This window comes from Neomonachus schauinslandi, chromosome 6 (genome assembly GCF_002201575.2).
Source record: "Neomonachus schauinslandi chromosome 6, ASM220157v2, whole genome shotgun sequence".
Lineage (NCBI taxonomy): Eukaryota > Metazoa > Chordata > Mammalia > Carnivora > Phocidae > Neomonachus > Neomonachus schauinslandi.
The window spans coordinates 123,004,890-123,022,368 of record NC_058408.1 but is presented as its reverse complement, the minus strand read 5'-3'; the positions used below and the strand labels follow the sequence as shown (position 1 = coordinate 123,022,368).

General features: G+C 47.0%; 1 protein-coding gene across 3 annotated transcripts in view; it reads left to right on the top strand.

Annotated features, from left to right (window-relative positions):
* BLNK (B cell linker) overlaps positions 1 to 17,479 on the top strand; it is a 75,393-nt gene that overhangs the window by 42,970 nt on the left and 14,944 nt on the right. For all 3 annotated transcript variants that reach the window (XM_044916112.1, XM_044916111.1, XM_044916113.1), the window contains 4 exons: positions 1,361 to 1,527; positions 6,522 to 6,603; positions 7,777 to 7,848; positions 15,546 to 15,615. In XM_044916112.1, coding sequence (XP_044772047.1) covers positions 1,361 to 1,527; positions 6,522 to 6,603; positions 7,777 to 7,848; positions 15,546 to 15,615 — 391 coding nt within the window. The remainder of the gene's footprint in view (positions 1 to 1,360; positions 1,528 to 6,521; positions 6,604 to 7,776; positions 7,849 to 15,545; positions 15,616 to 17,479) is intronic.

Here is a 17,479-nt window from a genome sequence, read left to right as displayed (position 1 = left end):
CACACCGCCCACCAGATTTGTGACCTTGTTCAAGCATCACAGCCCTGAGAAGGAAGAGGCTGCAGTGGGCCCATTTTATAGGTTAGGAAACTACCATTCAGGGTGGTGTAGCAGCTCACTCAAGGCCATGCTCTTCAAAGCCTGTCTTCTGTGTTTTGCTACTTCTGATGGGCTTCGGTCTTACCTTAAGAAATCCCAGTAAACTCCAAGAGCTGCAAATAAAACTAGAAATCCTAACAGAGTTATCGGCACAGCAAAGCAGATGCCCTAGAGCCTGAGCACAACTCCACCACCCAGAAGGAGGCTTCCGAGGAGGCCTCCAGCATGAAGTGAACCACACACCTTCAACAAGGCAGGAGCCAGCACCAGGGCGAGAGCAGGTGGGGGCGTGGCGGGGGGGGGGCAGTGGGAAGAAGCTAAGGGGGCACGGGGGGAGGGGGGGCGGGCACAAGCCAGTGTGAGCCCCTGGGCCGTTCCCAGGATGGGACACGCCAGGTTACTCCTATGCTAAGATTTTCCTACAATGTGTCAGTCTGAATCCGTGCTCAGATTCCACTGTGCAGACTCCCTGTTGTCTAGCCCCTGCACCATGTCACGTCCGTATATTAGTCCTGTTTATTAGGCATCCACTCTTCCAGACACACTGCTCCCACTGGTTTCTTCCTAAGCCCTACAAAACCCTTTTAAGGTGGATCTTATGATCCTCACTTTAAAAATGAGGAATGTGTTGGGGCGCCTGGGTGGTTCAGTTGGTTAAGCGTCTGCCTTCGGCTCAGGTCATGATCCCAGGATCCTGGGCTCGAGCCCCGCATCGGGCTCCCTGCTCAGTGGGGAGCCTGCTTCTCCCTCTCCCACTCCCCCTGCTTGTGTTCCCTCTCTCACTCTCTGTCAAATAAATAAATAAAATCTTAAAAAAAAAAAAATTTTTTTTTTAGTTTAAAAAAAAGTTCCCCGGGGGGGTTCTTATGTGAAAGCAGGATTGAAAATCACTGCCCTTAAGTGTTCATAGCGCACAGTGAACCTTCGAGGAGCACACCCCTTTTAGGCCTCTCTGCTGCCAAGGGCATCCATCCACTCTGTTTGGCAGAGCGCTGGGCTGATTCCCCTATCCTTATACTCCTTTGCTTATCTGCTCCATCTGCCTTGCTCTCCAGAGTCCCTGGATCTCCCTCACTCCCCTGGGAGGATGTTTTTGATGACATTCTTTTGGTTTTTATAATGTAAGTCAATGGGCAGTTGATTTTTTGCCCAAATGTCATTTTACACTTTTAAGGAATGCCCGGATTAATCATTCGTGATACTTCGGCTCAGGGAATGATCCAGAGCCCCTTTCATCTTACACTTTGTTGTTCCTTTCAAGACAATCGGTCAAGCCAGAGGCAGTCTCCACCCTTCAGCAAGACACTTCCTAGTAAGCCCGACTGGCCTTCGGCAAAAGCAAAAGCCAGGCTGACCTCCACTCTGCCGACCCTGACTTCTCTTCAGAAACCTCAAGTCCCACCCAAACCCAAAGAACTGGAGGATGAGGTAACGTAAATCTGTCCCAAAGGCTTCCCAGTCCAAGTGGAAAGCAGGATGCAGGAGGGAAGGGGAAGGAGGGTGGGGAAAGGGGGAGGGGAGAAGGGGGCAGGGGCCGGGATGGTCTGGCCTCCTCCTCCGTGGCCCTCTCTCCCAGGCAGCACTAACCACCCACCCCTCTAACTCCCCACTGGCAAACCAGAAGGAGGTTTGCCTCTCAAAAAGGGTATATGTGGCCTTCTTTTAAGCCTTTTCATTTCCAGAGCACATGGGTAATACCAGCACTGGATCTGTGGACCCTCTTTTTAGCCTCCAGATCTCTCTCCTTGGTTTCCTGTGAAACTTCTCCTTCCTCCGAAGAGATTTCCCTATCCTTATACTCCTTTGCTTATCTGCTCCATCTGCCTTCTTTCTTTCCTCCCCCTTTTCTCTCCACTTCTCCACATTTCTCCTGTGAGACGCAGAGGTGTGCGGTGGGGCACAAAGGGAGACCCCTAGTGGTAGGGAGGCCTCTGCACAGCCTGTGGAGAAGGCGGCACCTCACTTGCCTTTTTGGCACCTCTTGCTTCTCACTCCCTTTTCCCTCAGCCCCTGCTATCCAGGGACCCACCTTGACAGACTGTCCGGGGCTCCACTCTGGGTTTATCTCATCATCTCCCGTCTGTCAGCACCCAGGTTTTATGAGTCTCATTCCCTATGGAATAGCTCCTGTTTGAAAAGGTGCTGATAAACTCATTCAGACTGTTGTAGGAATGACTAATAAGGCCTAATACCTAATACCTCCCAGAGGTACTTGTATTTTAAATGAGGACAAAGGCAAGCCCTCAAACTTAGCCATTAGAACAACCCTACAAGTATAACGGTCTCAGAAGCAAAATAACAATAAAGGCAACTCTTAACCATCCCTGGACATAATCTTACAGCAGCTTTTGAAGAAATAATTTGTGGGTTTTTTTTTTTTTTAAGATTTTATTTATCTGTGTGAGAGAGAGCACGAGCAGGGGAGGGAGGGGCAGAGGGAGAGGGAGAAGCAGACTCTCCGCTGAGCAGGGAGCCTGACGTGAGGCTCTATCCCAGGACCCCGAGATCATGACCTAAGCTGAAGGTAGACTCTTAACCCACTGAACCACCCAGGCGCCCCAGAAATAACTATTTCTAAATGCCAAAGGTGATAAAACCTAACATGTACAAACATGTTGTAAAACGACCCACATTTCCACCTTAATATAATTTGTAGCCCAGCAGGAGATGGAAAAGAGAAACTTTTCAATAAGATAGAGGCAGCATTTAGGCCCAAAGTCCTGCTTTGACCCTTACTAGCTGTGTGACTTTGGGCAAACCAGATAACCTCTCTGAGCCTCAGTTTTTAATCTCTTCAGGTTATTTTTAAGGATTTAGTAAGAGAACACATATACAGCACTAAATACAGTGCTTCTCACATGGAAGGATTTCATGTGTCATATGTTCCTTTCTAGCATATTCTAGATTCTTTACAAAACCCCATTTTGTAGTTTCTCCTGAAAACAGTCACAGCCTCAAAGCAGCCGAACCTCACGGCAACCCTCCAGCTCAGCTCTGAGTCCCTGACCCTTGTCTGCGCTGGTCATAGTCCCCACCACTCCTATGAGGTGTGCGCACAGCCTTCTTCTGCACTCGTCCCCATGGCTGTTCCCTGCCTGCCTCTGTAAACTTTTCCGTTTATGACCTCTACTGTAGCGCTAGTTTAAGTCAGAAAGTCCGCTGACAGAGAAAGGATGGTTGGCCAGTCGTCTGTCTGTCTGTCTGTCTGTCTGAGAGGCGGTGCTGACCTTTTGGGGTGAGAAGGGGCTGGCAGGAAGAAGCTGAGCAGGAGACAGGACGCGGAGACTGGCTGTTAGGAGCTCACTGTGAATTCTTTCAGCATTTGGCAAATCTATATGAAGATACAAATTCAGACCCAGAATACAAATGAATACGGTGCGTTATATAAGGCTCTCCATTTCTGTGAGTAGCTGAGAGTGGACTCCCGTGGGGAGAGGCAGAGTTTTGCTAATAGCAGCCTTGTGGAGGTGGCTCAGGCAAGTCTGAACCAGTAGGAAAAGGAGAAGTATGGAAGAGGCTGCATTCTGGAATGGGCAGATGGACAGTCAAGATAAAGAAAGAGGTTAAAAAAGAAAAAAATAGGCCAACATTAAGATCTGGCTGAACCATTAGCTAGGAAAAGAAGAAGTCAAGCACAAGCATAAATAACTAAAACTATTTAGCTCTGCTGTGCAGGTTCCAGGAACAGTATAGGGGTATAGACTAACTATAGTTGGGGAGGGAGCAAAACCTAGGAGGAAGGAGCATCTGTGCTACAGGGACAAGAGTGGCGGGCACTTGATGAGTGCTAGCAATCAACTGGTGTTCTGAGGACTTTGTATTTATCCCATTAAGCCCTCCCAAGAACCCTATGAAATGGGTACTATCACCCCCATTTTACAGATAAGGAAATGGCACAGATGAGGGGCAAAGGGGTTGAAAAACTTATCCAAGGTCACAGAGGCCAGGTTTGGAGGTGAAGAGATGAGAAATAGCAATTAAGTGAAGAGAGGGTAGAAATAAGATAGAAAGAGAAGGGGAAGGCAGGAAGGTCATAGAATGTCATGGCTAAGAGTATGGATCTTTGAACTGACTCTTGAATCCCAGACTCTACTACTTTTTAACTATGGGGACATGAGCAAGCTACTCCGCTTCTCTGTGCCTCGGGTTCTTCAAGTTTCTTCATCTTGATATGGAGCTGACAGCAGCACCTACCTTATTGGACTGTTATAAGGATGGAGTGAAATAACACATGGAGAGTACTCGGATGAGCACTTGCCAATAAGTGCTCAATAAATGTTTGGTTTTTGTTTCTCTAGAATCCATCTGGGCTACCCACCAAGATGGGCTGCAAAAACCACATTTGGGATCTGATTATCTCCTTTGTTTCCTAGCAATATGAAATCACTTCCTCCCCCAGTTTATGGTCAATTGATTATTGACAAAGTTGCCAAGACCATTCAGTGGGGAGAGAATGGTTTTTAGACAAATGGTGCCAGGATAACTGTATATCCACATGCAAAAACATGAGGACCCCTCTCCCACCAAAGACAAAAACTAGCCAAAAATAGATCCTAGACCTAAATGTGAGAACTAAAACTATAACATTCTTAGAAGAGAACAAAGGTATAAATCTCTATGACCTTGCATTAGACAGGGGTGTCTTAGATAGGGCACCAAGCAGCAACAGAAAAAAGAGTTAAAATGGGCTTCACAATGTCAAACTTTTGTGCTGCATTGACACGACCAAGGAGGTAAGAAGACAACCTACAGAATGGGAGAAAAAAATTTGCTAACTATATATCTGATAAGAGGCTTATATCTAGAGCATTTAAAGAACTCTTCCAACCTAGTAATAAAAAAGACAACCCAATTAAAAATGGGCAAAAGAGTCAGACTTTTATCTAAAGAAGATATAAAAAGAGCCAAGAAGCACACAGAAAGATGCTCAACATCATCAACCATCAGGAAATGCAAACCAAAACCATAATTAGACACCACTTCCTGTCTCAGGATAGCGATATTCAAAAAGACAGACAATAACAAGTGTCAGTGAGGACGTGGAGAAATTGGAGCCCTCATACGCTGCTGGTGGGAATGGAAGAGCGGGCAGGCACTTGGGAACAGCAGTTTGGCCGTTCCTCAAACTTAAACAGAAGCTACCATGTGACCCAGCAATTCCACCACGAGGTATATTCCCAAGAGAAATGTACATCTACACAAATACATGTACCTGAATGTCCCTGGCGCCATTATTCATAATAGCCCCAAAGAGAGAACAACCCAAATGTCCACCAACTGATGAATAGACCAACAAAATGCAGTACATTCATAGACCTGGAATATTATTTGGCCATACAAGTGAATGAAGTACCGACATGCTCCATGGTTGAATTTGAAAATATTATGCTAGGTGAAAGAAGTCACCATATATTATGTGATTCCATTTCTATGCAATGCCCAGAATAGGCAAATCTTAGAGACGGAGAGTAGATTAGTGGTTGACTAGGTCGGGGAAGGGATAGATGAGAAGTGACTCACTCACAGGTACTGGGCTCCTTTTTGGGGGCGATGAAAATGTTCTACACTTAGATTGCGGTGATGCTTGCACACTCTGGGAGTATACCAAACCCCCCAAGTTATACACTTCACATAGGGGAATTTAATCGTGTCTGAATTCGATCTCAATAAAGGCATTTTAGGGCGCCTGGGTGGCTCAGTTGGTTAAGCAACTGCCTTCGGCTCAGGTCATGATCCTGGAGTCCCGGGATCGAGTCCCGCATCGGGCTCCCTGCTCGGCGGGGAGTCTGCTTCTCCCTCTGACCCTCCTCCCTCTCATGCTCTCTGTCTCTCATTCGCTCTCTCAAATAAATAAATAAAATCTTTAAAAAAAAAAAAATAATAAAAATAAAAAAAAAAAAAATAAAGGCATTTTAAAAACCACTCCTTATGGGGCTCCTGGGTGGCTCAGTCGTTAAGCGTCTGCCTTTGGCTCAGCTCATGATCCCAGGGTCCTGGGATCGAGCCCCGCCTTGGGCTCCCTGCTCAGCGGGAAGCCTGCTTCTCCCTCTCCCGCTCCCCCTGCTTGTGTTCCCTCTCTCGCTGTGTCTCTCTCTGTCAAATAAATAAATAAAATCTTAAAAAAAAAACAAAAACACTCCTTGGGGTGCCTGGGTGCCTCAGTCTGTTAAGTGTCTGCCTTCAGCTGAGGTCATGATCTCGGGGTCTTGGGATCGAGTCCTGCATTGGGCTCCCTGCTCAGTGGGAAGCCTGCTTCTCCCTCTGCCTGCCCGTTCTCCCTGCTTGTGCGCGCTCTCTCTCTCTCTGTCTAATAAATAAATAAAATCTTTAAATAACAACAACAACAACAACAACCACTCCTTCCCAGACAGTAAGCCCGGAGTGGACAGCTTCCTCCTCGTTCACGTCTGTATTCCTTTCAGGTTGATTACGTGGTCCCTGTGGACGATGAAGATGAGAACTACATTCACCCCACAGAAGACAGTTCATTTCCAGCTGAAAAAGGCAAGAGTTTGTAGTTTTGAGCACCTGAAAATTGTAGCTGTTGAGGGAGGGGCACAGGAGACTATTGGGTAGCAAGCAGCAGGGGGCACACAAAGTCCGGGCCCCCCCTTCTCCCATCTGCCTCCCTGGCGAGGGGTGGGGGGGGCAGAGCATCCATGCAGACCCATTTCAGTCACACCCTTCACACCCTTCTTCCTCCAGCCCCTCCCGTGCTTTAATACTCCCATCTCAAGTTTGGAAAGCATCTAGGTTCTTATTTAACTGTCCTCACTTAGGATGGATTTCTCATAAAACTTAATCCTCACAAAGCCATAGGCCACCGTGTTGGCCTCAAAACTATTGCATCGGAACAATGTCCACAGAGGACGGAAGACATGAGGGAGTGAAAGCCTCTCTGTGTCCTGACTCTAAATGTAGTGCTCTCTCAGGCGAAGGGAGACACCTGTTGGTGAAGCCCTTCGAGGAATAACAAATGTGATGGTGAATGATCTCTAAAAGCCACGTACCCTCAGGCCGGGAGTGGAGCAGGGCATGTTCACTCTGGATCAGGTTGCTGTGGACGCTAGGATCCTGTGGAAAGGATACCTCTTCAAGTAACGTTCGTCATCTCACAAACTCGACTCTGAAGTAGTCATACTCCGTTTTTCCTCTGCCGTTCTGTAGCAGCCCTCTCCTGGCCTCCCCAGATAGCACCAGCAGCTTCAAGACCCACCTGAATTCCTCAGCCACCCATCACCATGAAACCATAAATAGGCATTAAATTGCTCCCCACTCCGAAACCCCAGAAAATCCAAGAGAAATGCTGTGTGTTGCATGTGGCAGGAGAGATGGGAATTTGGTCCCTCCACTATTGGTTCGATATACTTCTCCTGATGAGGAAAACAAAAACTCTTTCATCTCCTGGACCGCCAGTTTGGCCGGTGAAATTCCAAGCCTGCGTTCACTTTAACAAAATCCCTATCATAAAATAATCTGATTATCCCTTTAATCAAAGACGTTTCTTCTGAGAAGACTTCTTTCATGGCTTATGTATTTAACAAGTGTCTTTCCCATTCTTTACAAATTCCCTGCTCTGACCCCATTGTTCCCACGATGCATTTTTCTGTAAGTGTGAATCTCCCACAATGAACTGTATCTATGATTATTATATGTATGTATGTTTGTGTGTTTAAGCTCCCATGGTGAATAGATCCATCAAGCCAAATAACTCCTCAAAGCCAGCCCCTCCTCCAGGGACAGCTTCAGGTAAAGTACATGCATGATTTGGTGTTTGGGTTTTGTGTGTGTGAAATGATTATGTTTGGGGGCTTGGTTTTTCAGTCTTTTCCAAATAAGATAAACAACTCAGACCAAATATTAAGAATCACTTGTCTTTCCAAATTTCTTAATAAGTTGTGACAAAAGGTCTTGTCCTCCTCCATTTTCTGGTGGCCACTATGTTGAGGGACCCTGCGCCGCCCACCCCCCAGGCCCCTGGGCCTCTGTTAGCCAAGTCCTGGTTTTTCTCCTACCTCACTTGGCACTTTGCTGGCTTCTCCTCCTTCGCTCCTGCACTGACTGAGGATGTCTGCACCATTTGGCCCTCAGCCCTCCATTCCTTTCAGAATAGTGTGGTGGTTAAGAGCTTGAGTTTTGGACCAGACAGACCTGGGTTGGAATCCCAGTGCTCCCAGTTGCCACCTGTACCACTCTGGGCCATCCTTTGCCTCTCCACTCTCCAGATTTTCTCCTCTGTACATGGAGATAAGAGTCCCTGCCCTGTGACAGGAGAATTCTGGAATTGTGCATGGGAAAGCTTTCATGCGTGCCTAGCACAGCAAATGCTCAGGAAAGAGTATTATCTTTCACGTCTTTGGGGTTCATCCATTTTTCTGGTTTCACTTCTCTTGTCTAAGCCAATAACTTCCTGGTGTCCAGCTTTTGACCTGATTTTTCTTCTGAACCACTTGACATTCCCATGGCCTCACGTTCAATGCATTCATGGCCTCCCTCCGTGTAGGGTGGACCTAGTCCTCTGTGCCTGTTAGCCTGCAGGCCACATGTCTGAGGGCCTGGGTTCTTTCCAAAGCCTCTGCTATGTCTTCTCCAGAATCCGCGCTTCCATTTTAGTTGTGACCACCCTGGTCTATTACATTGTCACTTAACACCTCCTATCTCCTGTCTTCGAGAGTCCACTAGCCATACCCTTGCCTCTAGGCTTTCTCCTCCGTCACGAAGATGAGCTTCTGAAAGCCTCCAAATGTTGCCAGTTTTATTCCACTTCAAAGTTAGTTTTACCATGTCACCTGTACCCAAACCATGCACCCCATGGTTCCTAGTTGTGTGCTGTACAGATTGGCAGCCCCAAGGCCAAGGCCTGCGATGCTGGGTGGTGCCCACACCCCACCCTGTTCCAGCAGAGAGGGGCAGGGGCCTCCTCTCCAGCCTTCCCTCCTTCTTCCCCCACTCAGCCCATATCACACACACACACACACACACACACACACACTCCCTTTCCTCCCAGCACTGAAGGCTGAACACAGATATTGGGAGACTGAGCTCTGCTTCGAGGGACATGCTCCTCGAGAGAAAATGAAAGAAAATTATTTTCTTTATAGACCACAGACTCATTTCCTGAAAAATTGTTCACCTTCCTCACAAGTTCTTGTCTTATTTATTCTCTCCCCCCAAACCCACAGGCTCTTTATGTGTGGGGGGAAGAGGTCAGAGCCACCTTTTCCAGCTCATCTTAACTTCTGGGAACACATGTCAACACAACAACCTAAAAGGTCATGCATGGCAAGGTTGCTTTGGTCCCAGCCGGAGTGGTGACGCCTGACTCCTGATAACAAGGGAGAAGGGTTGTTATGACCAGAACAGAAAACCTTTCCCTGAAACGTACATGAAGGCCTAAGCCCTCCTTTAGAATGATAGCTTAATAATCTCTGGTGTTTGCCTTTTCAAGTGTTCTTCTTACTTTGCAAGGACCTCTTCTTCGTAAAACACCCCCGCTATTCCAATCAGCTGTTCATCACGGGTTGTGCCTTGTGGTCTTTGTTTATGTTCTCACTTTTATGACACCAAACCCTACCCATCCTCAGGGCCCAGCTTGAGGTCTCCCCTCTAGGAAACCTCCTGTGTTTTCTGTAGCCCACAGAGAGCTCTCCTTTGCTCTAAGTCTCGTCCCACCTACGCTCAGCCCATACCTATTCTCTGATTATGCTGGGTCTCAGTCTAATCTCCTTAAGTACATTACAAGCTCCTTGAAGATGTTGCCTTAAATCTCACGTGTTCAGGAGGCCTTTCCTGACCGCACATAGGGGTGGATCCCTTTGGTGTGCACCCCTGTAGTACCCACACTGCCCCTTTAGTCTCCCCTGAGATCTCTGCCTGTCGTTCCTGTAAGACCCTCAGCTCCATGTCTTGCTAATAGCTGTGTTTCCAGGGCCTAGACAGGACCTGGATCAGAGTAGGTGCTGAAATGGGGATTTAGTCAGTTGGTTGAGAGTGAATGAGTCCCCCAGTACTGGCTGTATTTAAGGAATCACGTGGCACCACCATGAAGGCATTAGCCCATTGGACTTATTATTCATTGATTGTCTATTAATCTAGCATAGCTATATTTTTTATTATTTTTTTTTATTCTTATGTTAATCCCCATACATTACATCATTAGTTTTAGATGTAGTGTTCCATGATTCACTGTTTGTGCATAACACCCAGTGCTCCGTGCAGAACGTGCCCTCTTTAATGCCCACCACCGGGCTAACCCATCCCCCCACCCCCCTCCCCTCTGGAACCCTCAGTTTGTTTCTCAGAGTTCATGATGAACTCTGAAAAATATAGCGTAGCTATATTTTAATACTAGAGGCATCAGAAGGAACCAAACCTGAACAAGAAAATAATTTCCTGGTTATGTGATTGTTGGATACAGATGGGAGAAGTACAGGAGGAGGGAGGAAGTGAGATAATTTGGAAGGGACAAACCTGAACAGTTAGAATGAGTTTCTGAGTGTGCAGTTTTCAGAGATGATTTTGATAAAAGGAATAATCAGACTCCTTGCCTGTGTCTTTGTATAACCATCTACTACCCTTTAAAGACTTAGACGGGGCCTGGATAGGCATCATGGAAGTGCTAAGGCTTCCGGTCGATGTTCCTGTCCGAGCAGTGCACCCGGGCAGCAGCCTCTGGTTAATGGATGTTGCTTTTGGCTCTTTGACGGCTCACAGGGTGCTTGCCGAGTATTACACAGTGGATTAGGTGCAGGGGCGGCCTCTGCCTGTGCTCCATGCTCCACATGGAGAAGGGCAGTTGCAGGACCGCACGGACTCCAAAGCCAGAGGGCTTGGCTCTGACGTGCGCTAGGTGCCAGGCTCCAAACAGGCTGAGCGATCTCTACGTGTCTTAGTCTCCTCCTCTGAAAACATGGAGAAAAAGTGGCACCTGGTCCTTGGAAGGGAGGGGATTAAGTTGAGTAAACATATAGGAATCCTGCTCCTAAAGTGATAGCTCTTTGTGCCGTTATTCCGAATCCTTTGTTTTGCACGCCTTGATTCATGGCCAGTCTGGCAGAGGGCCCTGGACACATCTCAGGGGACAGTTGTGTCTTCCTTTCTGCATAGAGTTTTACCCTAAGTCAGGGTGTCTCGACCTCCGCACAACTGGCATTTGGGGCTCGATAAGTCTTTGTTGTCCCCTCTGTCCTGTGCACTGTGCGATGTTTAGCAGCATCCTTGGGTGCTTCTGCCCACTAGGTGCCAATACCAACCCCTCTCCAGTAATGATAAGCAGAGATGTCTCCAGACATCGCCAAATGACCCCCGGGGTAGGGGGGGTGGTACAAAATACTCCCAGTTAAAAACCACTGGTCTAAACAAACTGAAAGACTGAAGTGCTTTGGTGATTTATCTCTAAATGTGATTTGGAAGTAAGCTCGTGCAGCCCCTGGCTGATTTATTTGTAGCTTTTGTCAGAAGAGGTAGACAGGGCATGCATTTCTCAACTTCCTCTAAGTAGGTAGCCTTTAGAAAGTGTTCTCTCTCCTTATTTCCTAAAATGGGGGAGGAGTTTGGGAATTTATAATTCCCTGCCAGCCTGCAAGTTGAATTTTACCTATAAGCCAAATTGTTCTGAAGCTGTTAAATTAAATCTCTTTATTTGGTAAGAGCTCACACAGTGCCTGAGAGTAAGGGATGCCCCAGCTGGTGCGCAAGTCCCAATAATAATAGAGTTTCTAGAAGACCATGAAATCCCAAGGGCTTACTATGCCAACATTGAGATTGTTAAGGATAAGGAAACTTAACCAACATTGTATGTAAAACTGAAGAGAGGATGATGCATAAAATACATGTGATAGAAGGAAAAATTAAGAGTAGGTCGTTTTCCTAGTTGAGAAACTTCGGTAAGCACCAGTTGTGCAAACATTAACATCATTTTTTGCTCAATACAATTAAAATAAAGCCGACTTTTCTTTTATTATTCTTTTGGACACGTCTCTATCACATTCCCAGTTTCTCCTTTGGAGTATTCCAGCCAAGAATTTGGCTTTGCCAGAAAGCAAGGATCCTGGTCACGAAGAGGGGACCAGGTTGTCCTACCTCAGCCGTGCCCCTAGGTCTGACTTCAGGCCCAGAGCAGCAGAGAGGGTCACCGGCCTATGAGATAAGAGAGTCATTCTCCATCTTCCCATGGGCATCCACAAAAGCCCGCCTCTCTTTCACTAATCTTTCCCCATATAAGGGAGAAACAGCAAGTGAATCTGACCTGCCAAATCACGCCCCAGAGTAACATTAGGAGGCGTTGGCTGGAGAGGAAAATGTCCACCTGGCTTTAAACTCAGCTAGCCTTGCTGTTCAAACCCAGCCCTGCCACTTAACCTCTCTGAGCCTCCGTTTGCTCCACATGATGTGATGTGAGGCTTGCTGATGGCACATTTAAAGTACCCGGCATAGAGCCCAGCACCTGGAGACACTGCGATGGTTGATAACAAGATGCTAAAACAAAAATAGCGATAATCACATTTACTGAGATCCTTTATGAGTTATAATTTACATATCATAAAGCTCACTCGTTTTACATGTATAATGCAGTATTTTTTATAAATCATTACATTTACAGAGGTTTTTTGCACCATCACTACAATCCAGTTTTAGAAAATTTCCATGCCCACCCCAAATCCAAAAGATCCTTTATGCCTGTTTTTGGTGAATGTTCTTCCCACCCCCAGCCCTAGGCAACTGCTGATCTGCTTCCGGTTGCTATAAATTTGCCTTTTCTGGACATCTCATATAGATGGAAGCATACAGTATAAAGCCTTCTCCATCTGGCTCTTTTCTTTAGCGTAATGTTTTTAACCTCAAATACTTTCAGTCCCTTTCCAGCAGTATTAGTTTATATTTGGCTAATTCTTTACATTTTCAAAGTTCTCCTACTGTCTTGCAGCAATAACTCTGAGTTAGGTAAGGTAGGTGGTTGTGTCCCCATTTCACAAAGGGGAACACTGAAGCACAGTGGCTTCTAAGAGGCCACCAGCCAGTTTGGTGGCAAAGAAGTAACTAGAACCCCATCTTCCTGACCAGAGACCATGGGTTTTCCACTGGTGCTTGGATTACCACCACAGAGGGAGCGGCGTGCCCCTCCCTCTGATCGCAGAAGTGATTTATGAGCAAGGAAGGGGGAAGGAACATGTTGGCAGACTAAAGATATGAAGGGAAGGGAAGCTTAGTAGAGAAGCCAGGCAGTAAATATGACAACAGCAATGTACCCAGGCCAGATGAGCCCATGGAACTGAAAAAGAGGGAAAACCCCTGGGAGGAAATTCTGACTTAGGCCTTCTTTCTACTTCCTTATTTTTCAGACAAGGGTGGTTTTTTTTTCCCCCCTTCCCTGAGATCTCCATCAAAATCTATGAATAGCCAGAGGTATTTTAATAGGGTCAATCAGGTATTAAGAATTCGAAGAACATGGGCGCCTGGGTGGCTCAGTCGTTAAGCGTCTGCCTTCGGCTCAGGTCATGATCCTGGAGTCCCGGGATCGAGTCCCGCATCGGGCTCCCTGCTCGGCAGGAAGCCTGCCTCTCGCTCTCCCACTCCCCCTGCTTGTGTTCCTGCTCTCACTATCTCTCTCTCTGTCAAATAAATAAATAAAATCTTCAAAAAAAAAAAAAAGAATTCGAAGAACAGCATCAATTTGGTCCACTAGCTGATGAAACACAGTTGGACGCATACTCCAGATGACATTTCAGTTTATCGTCATGTGAAATATTAAAAATTCCAAATGTGGTCTCTTTTTCAAAATGTTTCCAAAATATTTTCCAAAGTCACATCAAGGTCAGATAACATCTAAGTGGGAGTCACATGGAGGGGCCGTTCCCTCACAGAGCGCTGGGGAGGCGACACCACGCACTCTTGGCTGCTCTTCTCATTTGTGAGCGTTCATGGAAATTGGCCCTGTGTAAGAACTGAATGTAGAAGACAGGTGGATGGGCTCTGAGTGAAGGCCTGAAGGCCTCTCTCTAGTAAAGTACATGAGAATGAGCTTTATGAGCTCTATTTTCTTTCTTTTTTTTTTTTTTTAAGATTTTATTTATTTGACAGAGAGAGAGAGGGAAAGCAGGAACACAAGCAGGGGAAGTGGGAGAGGGAGAAGCAGGCTTCCCACAGAGCAGGGAGCCCGATGTGGGACTCGATCCCAGGACCCTGGGATCATGACCTGAGCCTAAGGCAGACGCTTAATGACTGAGCCACCCAGGCGCCCCATGAGCTCTATTTTCAATAGTTCTTGAGGCCCCTTTCTTGTGTTTGGGCTAGGTGGTCCTGTCAGCTGAGGGGGCACAGTGTGTGCGTGCCCTCAGGTTATAAATCCCGAGGACGCAGAGGCATATCCCTGCTTCTCCAGCTCTTCCACAACCCCCAACACAGTGCTCTTCCCGTACCAGCTTCTCAGTAATTCCTCGTATGTGATTATGTCTCTGTGCTCACCTATTTGTGCTTTATCTTGCAAACTAAAATAAGACATACTGAGGGCAGGTCCAACCTCTATTTACAGAGTACCCCTGTAGGTCCAATAGGAATTGTGGACTTAGAAATGTAGTAGGTTCCTAATAAAATAGATCTTCGGTTCGTTCTAAGGCAATAAAGAGCTTTGTCTTACGGAGCTGTCATGTCCAGGCAGGCGAGCATCAGCCTGAGAGGAGGCAGGCAGGAGACGCTTGGGGAGCTGGCCCAGGGTCTGGCGCTCCCCTCCAGGCCTGCTCTGTCCCAGCGGTGAAGCTCTGCCTGTCTCTCAGTTCCTCCCTCGTGATTGTCTGCTTTCTGTCTTGGGGGGAAATGAGGTACAGTGGACAAGGCCCTCTGGGTCCCTTCTGTAACTTTGGAAGATGAGATTTGGGCAGTAGCTTGTCATTTGTCTCAATGTGCCTGTCTGGCAATGGGCAGAGGTCCTGAGAATTCGGAGGTGAATGAAGAGCCTCTGGTTGGGAGGTTAGGTGTGTAGAGTATAAGTCAGTGTGATCATGCAAAAGCAATGGCTAGAGGCACGTAGCAGGAGTGGTGGGTCCGTGTCTTTCCATCTCTAGGCACCGCTGGTGTGCCCATCTGCAGCGGATATAGATGCAACTGGGTGCTCTTGGCTGTGGGCCTGGGGGCCCTTCACTGAACCCATAAAATCAAGGGGCTCTGCATTTGTCCCATTGGGAAAAAGAGGAAGTCATTTAGAAATGTTAGGATGGAGTCCCTAATTCACATCCTGGTTCTGAGCTTATAAATTGACATTATATAAATATGCCATCACCTTTGCCTACAGATTTTCCCCAATAGCATCAATGTAACCACCTATACATGCTTAACTGAAAGAAGCCAAAAATGTGCCTGTATTTCTGAGCTTCTCGGGAAGGCCAGCCTCACTGTGACCATCGGCCCCAGGTTCAGGAGCTGGGGACTGACCTGTGTGTGTGTTTGTGCAGGTCGTAAGAGCGGGGCCTGGGATGCTAAGTCACCTTCTCCTGCTGCACCATCCCCGCTGCCCAGGGCCGGGTGAGTACCTGCTGTGCAGGACCAGCTCTGTGAGATGTGAGTGCATGGTCTCCACCACTGCTGTGGGCAGGGCCTGCCTGCAATCCACAAAGGGGTCCTGGCTGAGAACCTGGGGGGAAGCGGGTGCTTTTCTGCTATTTCCATCCAGAAGAGCGCCCCAGCCCAAGCTCAGATACAGGTGCACCTCACATCACAACAGGTGTGTTCCTAAAGAGTGTGGAAATGAAGCCCCGCTGCTGTTCTCCTCCTCCACCCCCGTGGCATGCTTCAAGTTGGACGAGGGGGTCCCCTGCTGAAAATAAGACTAGCAGCCTTTCCTCCCCTAAATTTTTAGTTAAATCTTGAGTTCAATGATTTGTGTTCATTCAGACAGAAGCTCCAGCACCTGAATAATTTTGAGACCCACGAGCAGGTTTCATCTTTGCTTTCTCCTCCTCCACTTCTCTTTCAAGTAGGTAATGATCCGTATGCACTGGATGGTTTGATCCAAGCCACACTGCCGAGGTTCCTTTCAAAGGTGAAATAAGAGAGTCATTCTTCCTTATTGAATTTAAAAGAGCTTTGTAAACTGTTAGGAGATGAGTTAGTATCACAGTGACCCCATAATTTTATACTGATTCAATAGGATATTTTTAAAAGCACGCTTAAATATGTGCAAAGCTGGCCTGCATGATTATAATCTTAATCCTGCTTCTGTGTAAAGCAGACATTTTTTAAAGATTTATTGATTTATTTTAGAGAGAGAAAGAGAGAGAGAGGGTGAGAGCGCGTCAAGGAGAGGGGCAGAGAGAAAAACTTAAGCAGACTCCACACTGAGCTTGGAGCCTGAAGCAGGGCTTGATCTCACGACCCTGAGATCAAGACCTGTGCCAAAACCAAAAGTCGGACACTTAACCGACTGAACCACCCAGACGCCCCAAAGCAAAGACATTCTTAAGTTCAAGGGTCTATTAACCAAAAGTTCTCCCTTGGCTCAGCTTTATCACTTTGCACAAGTCACTTAATCTCTCTGAGCCTCAGTTTCCTAATCTCTAAAATGTAACAATAATATCCATTTTTAGAGGTCACTGTGAGGTTTAAATAACAGATGAAAAGCCTAACCCAGTGCACTTAGGAATTTAGTGTTCTTCCCCCAGTCTTCCAGCTCTCAGCCAAAAACAAAGCAAGAGAGAGGGAGAGAGAAGGTGAGAGAGAGTCTTTAAAATAAATACAGAAGAGAAGCATATACCCTTAAAATATTAGATTACATTCTCTACCGGAACGAAGGCAAATCAGAGCGTTAGCTCAGAAAACCCCTTCAGGACCACAGATCATGGTGGTTTTCACATGTGTGTTGGTCTTGGATTTCCCTGTTCAGGATGAAATCCTAGTAGAGAGTAAGTCACTTGAGCAGGGCAGCAGTTGGCCAAGAAGGTGCTGGGGGCTGCCTCCCCTGCTGGGCCATCCTCCTATCTCCACCCGCGGCCCCAGGCAGTAGCCCGAGGGTGCCCTTGGAGGCTGGGAGGGCTCTGCATACATGCTTTGAAAATACTGATGGTAGTACTCATTTTACAGACAAGGAAACTTAAAGCTCCACCAGGCCTTGCAGGCGAGAGAAAGAGGCCTGAGGTCACAGAGTCATCAGCCGCAGAACTGGAAGAAGAATTCAGTTTCCCCACTCCCTGGCAACTGGTGCTTCTGTTTATCCCCAGTTAACTCTTTGCCATCTGTCAGTGGACCCTATCTGAAGCTAGGAGGATCACGGCTAAATCCTGTTTCCATCCCCCTCTGCCCTTCAAGGACAGTCGTCCAACACACTCATATCACGTTTATTATTCTAGTTTAAATTCGAGAGTAAAATGATAAGTAGTCAGCTCCACTTTAT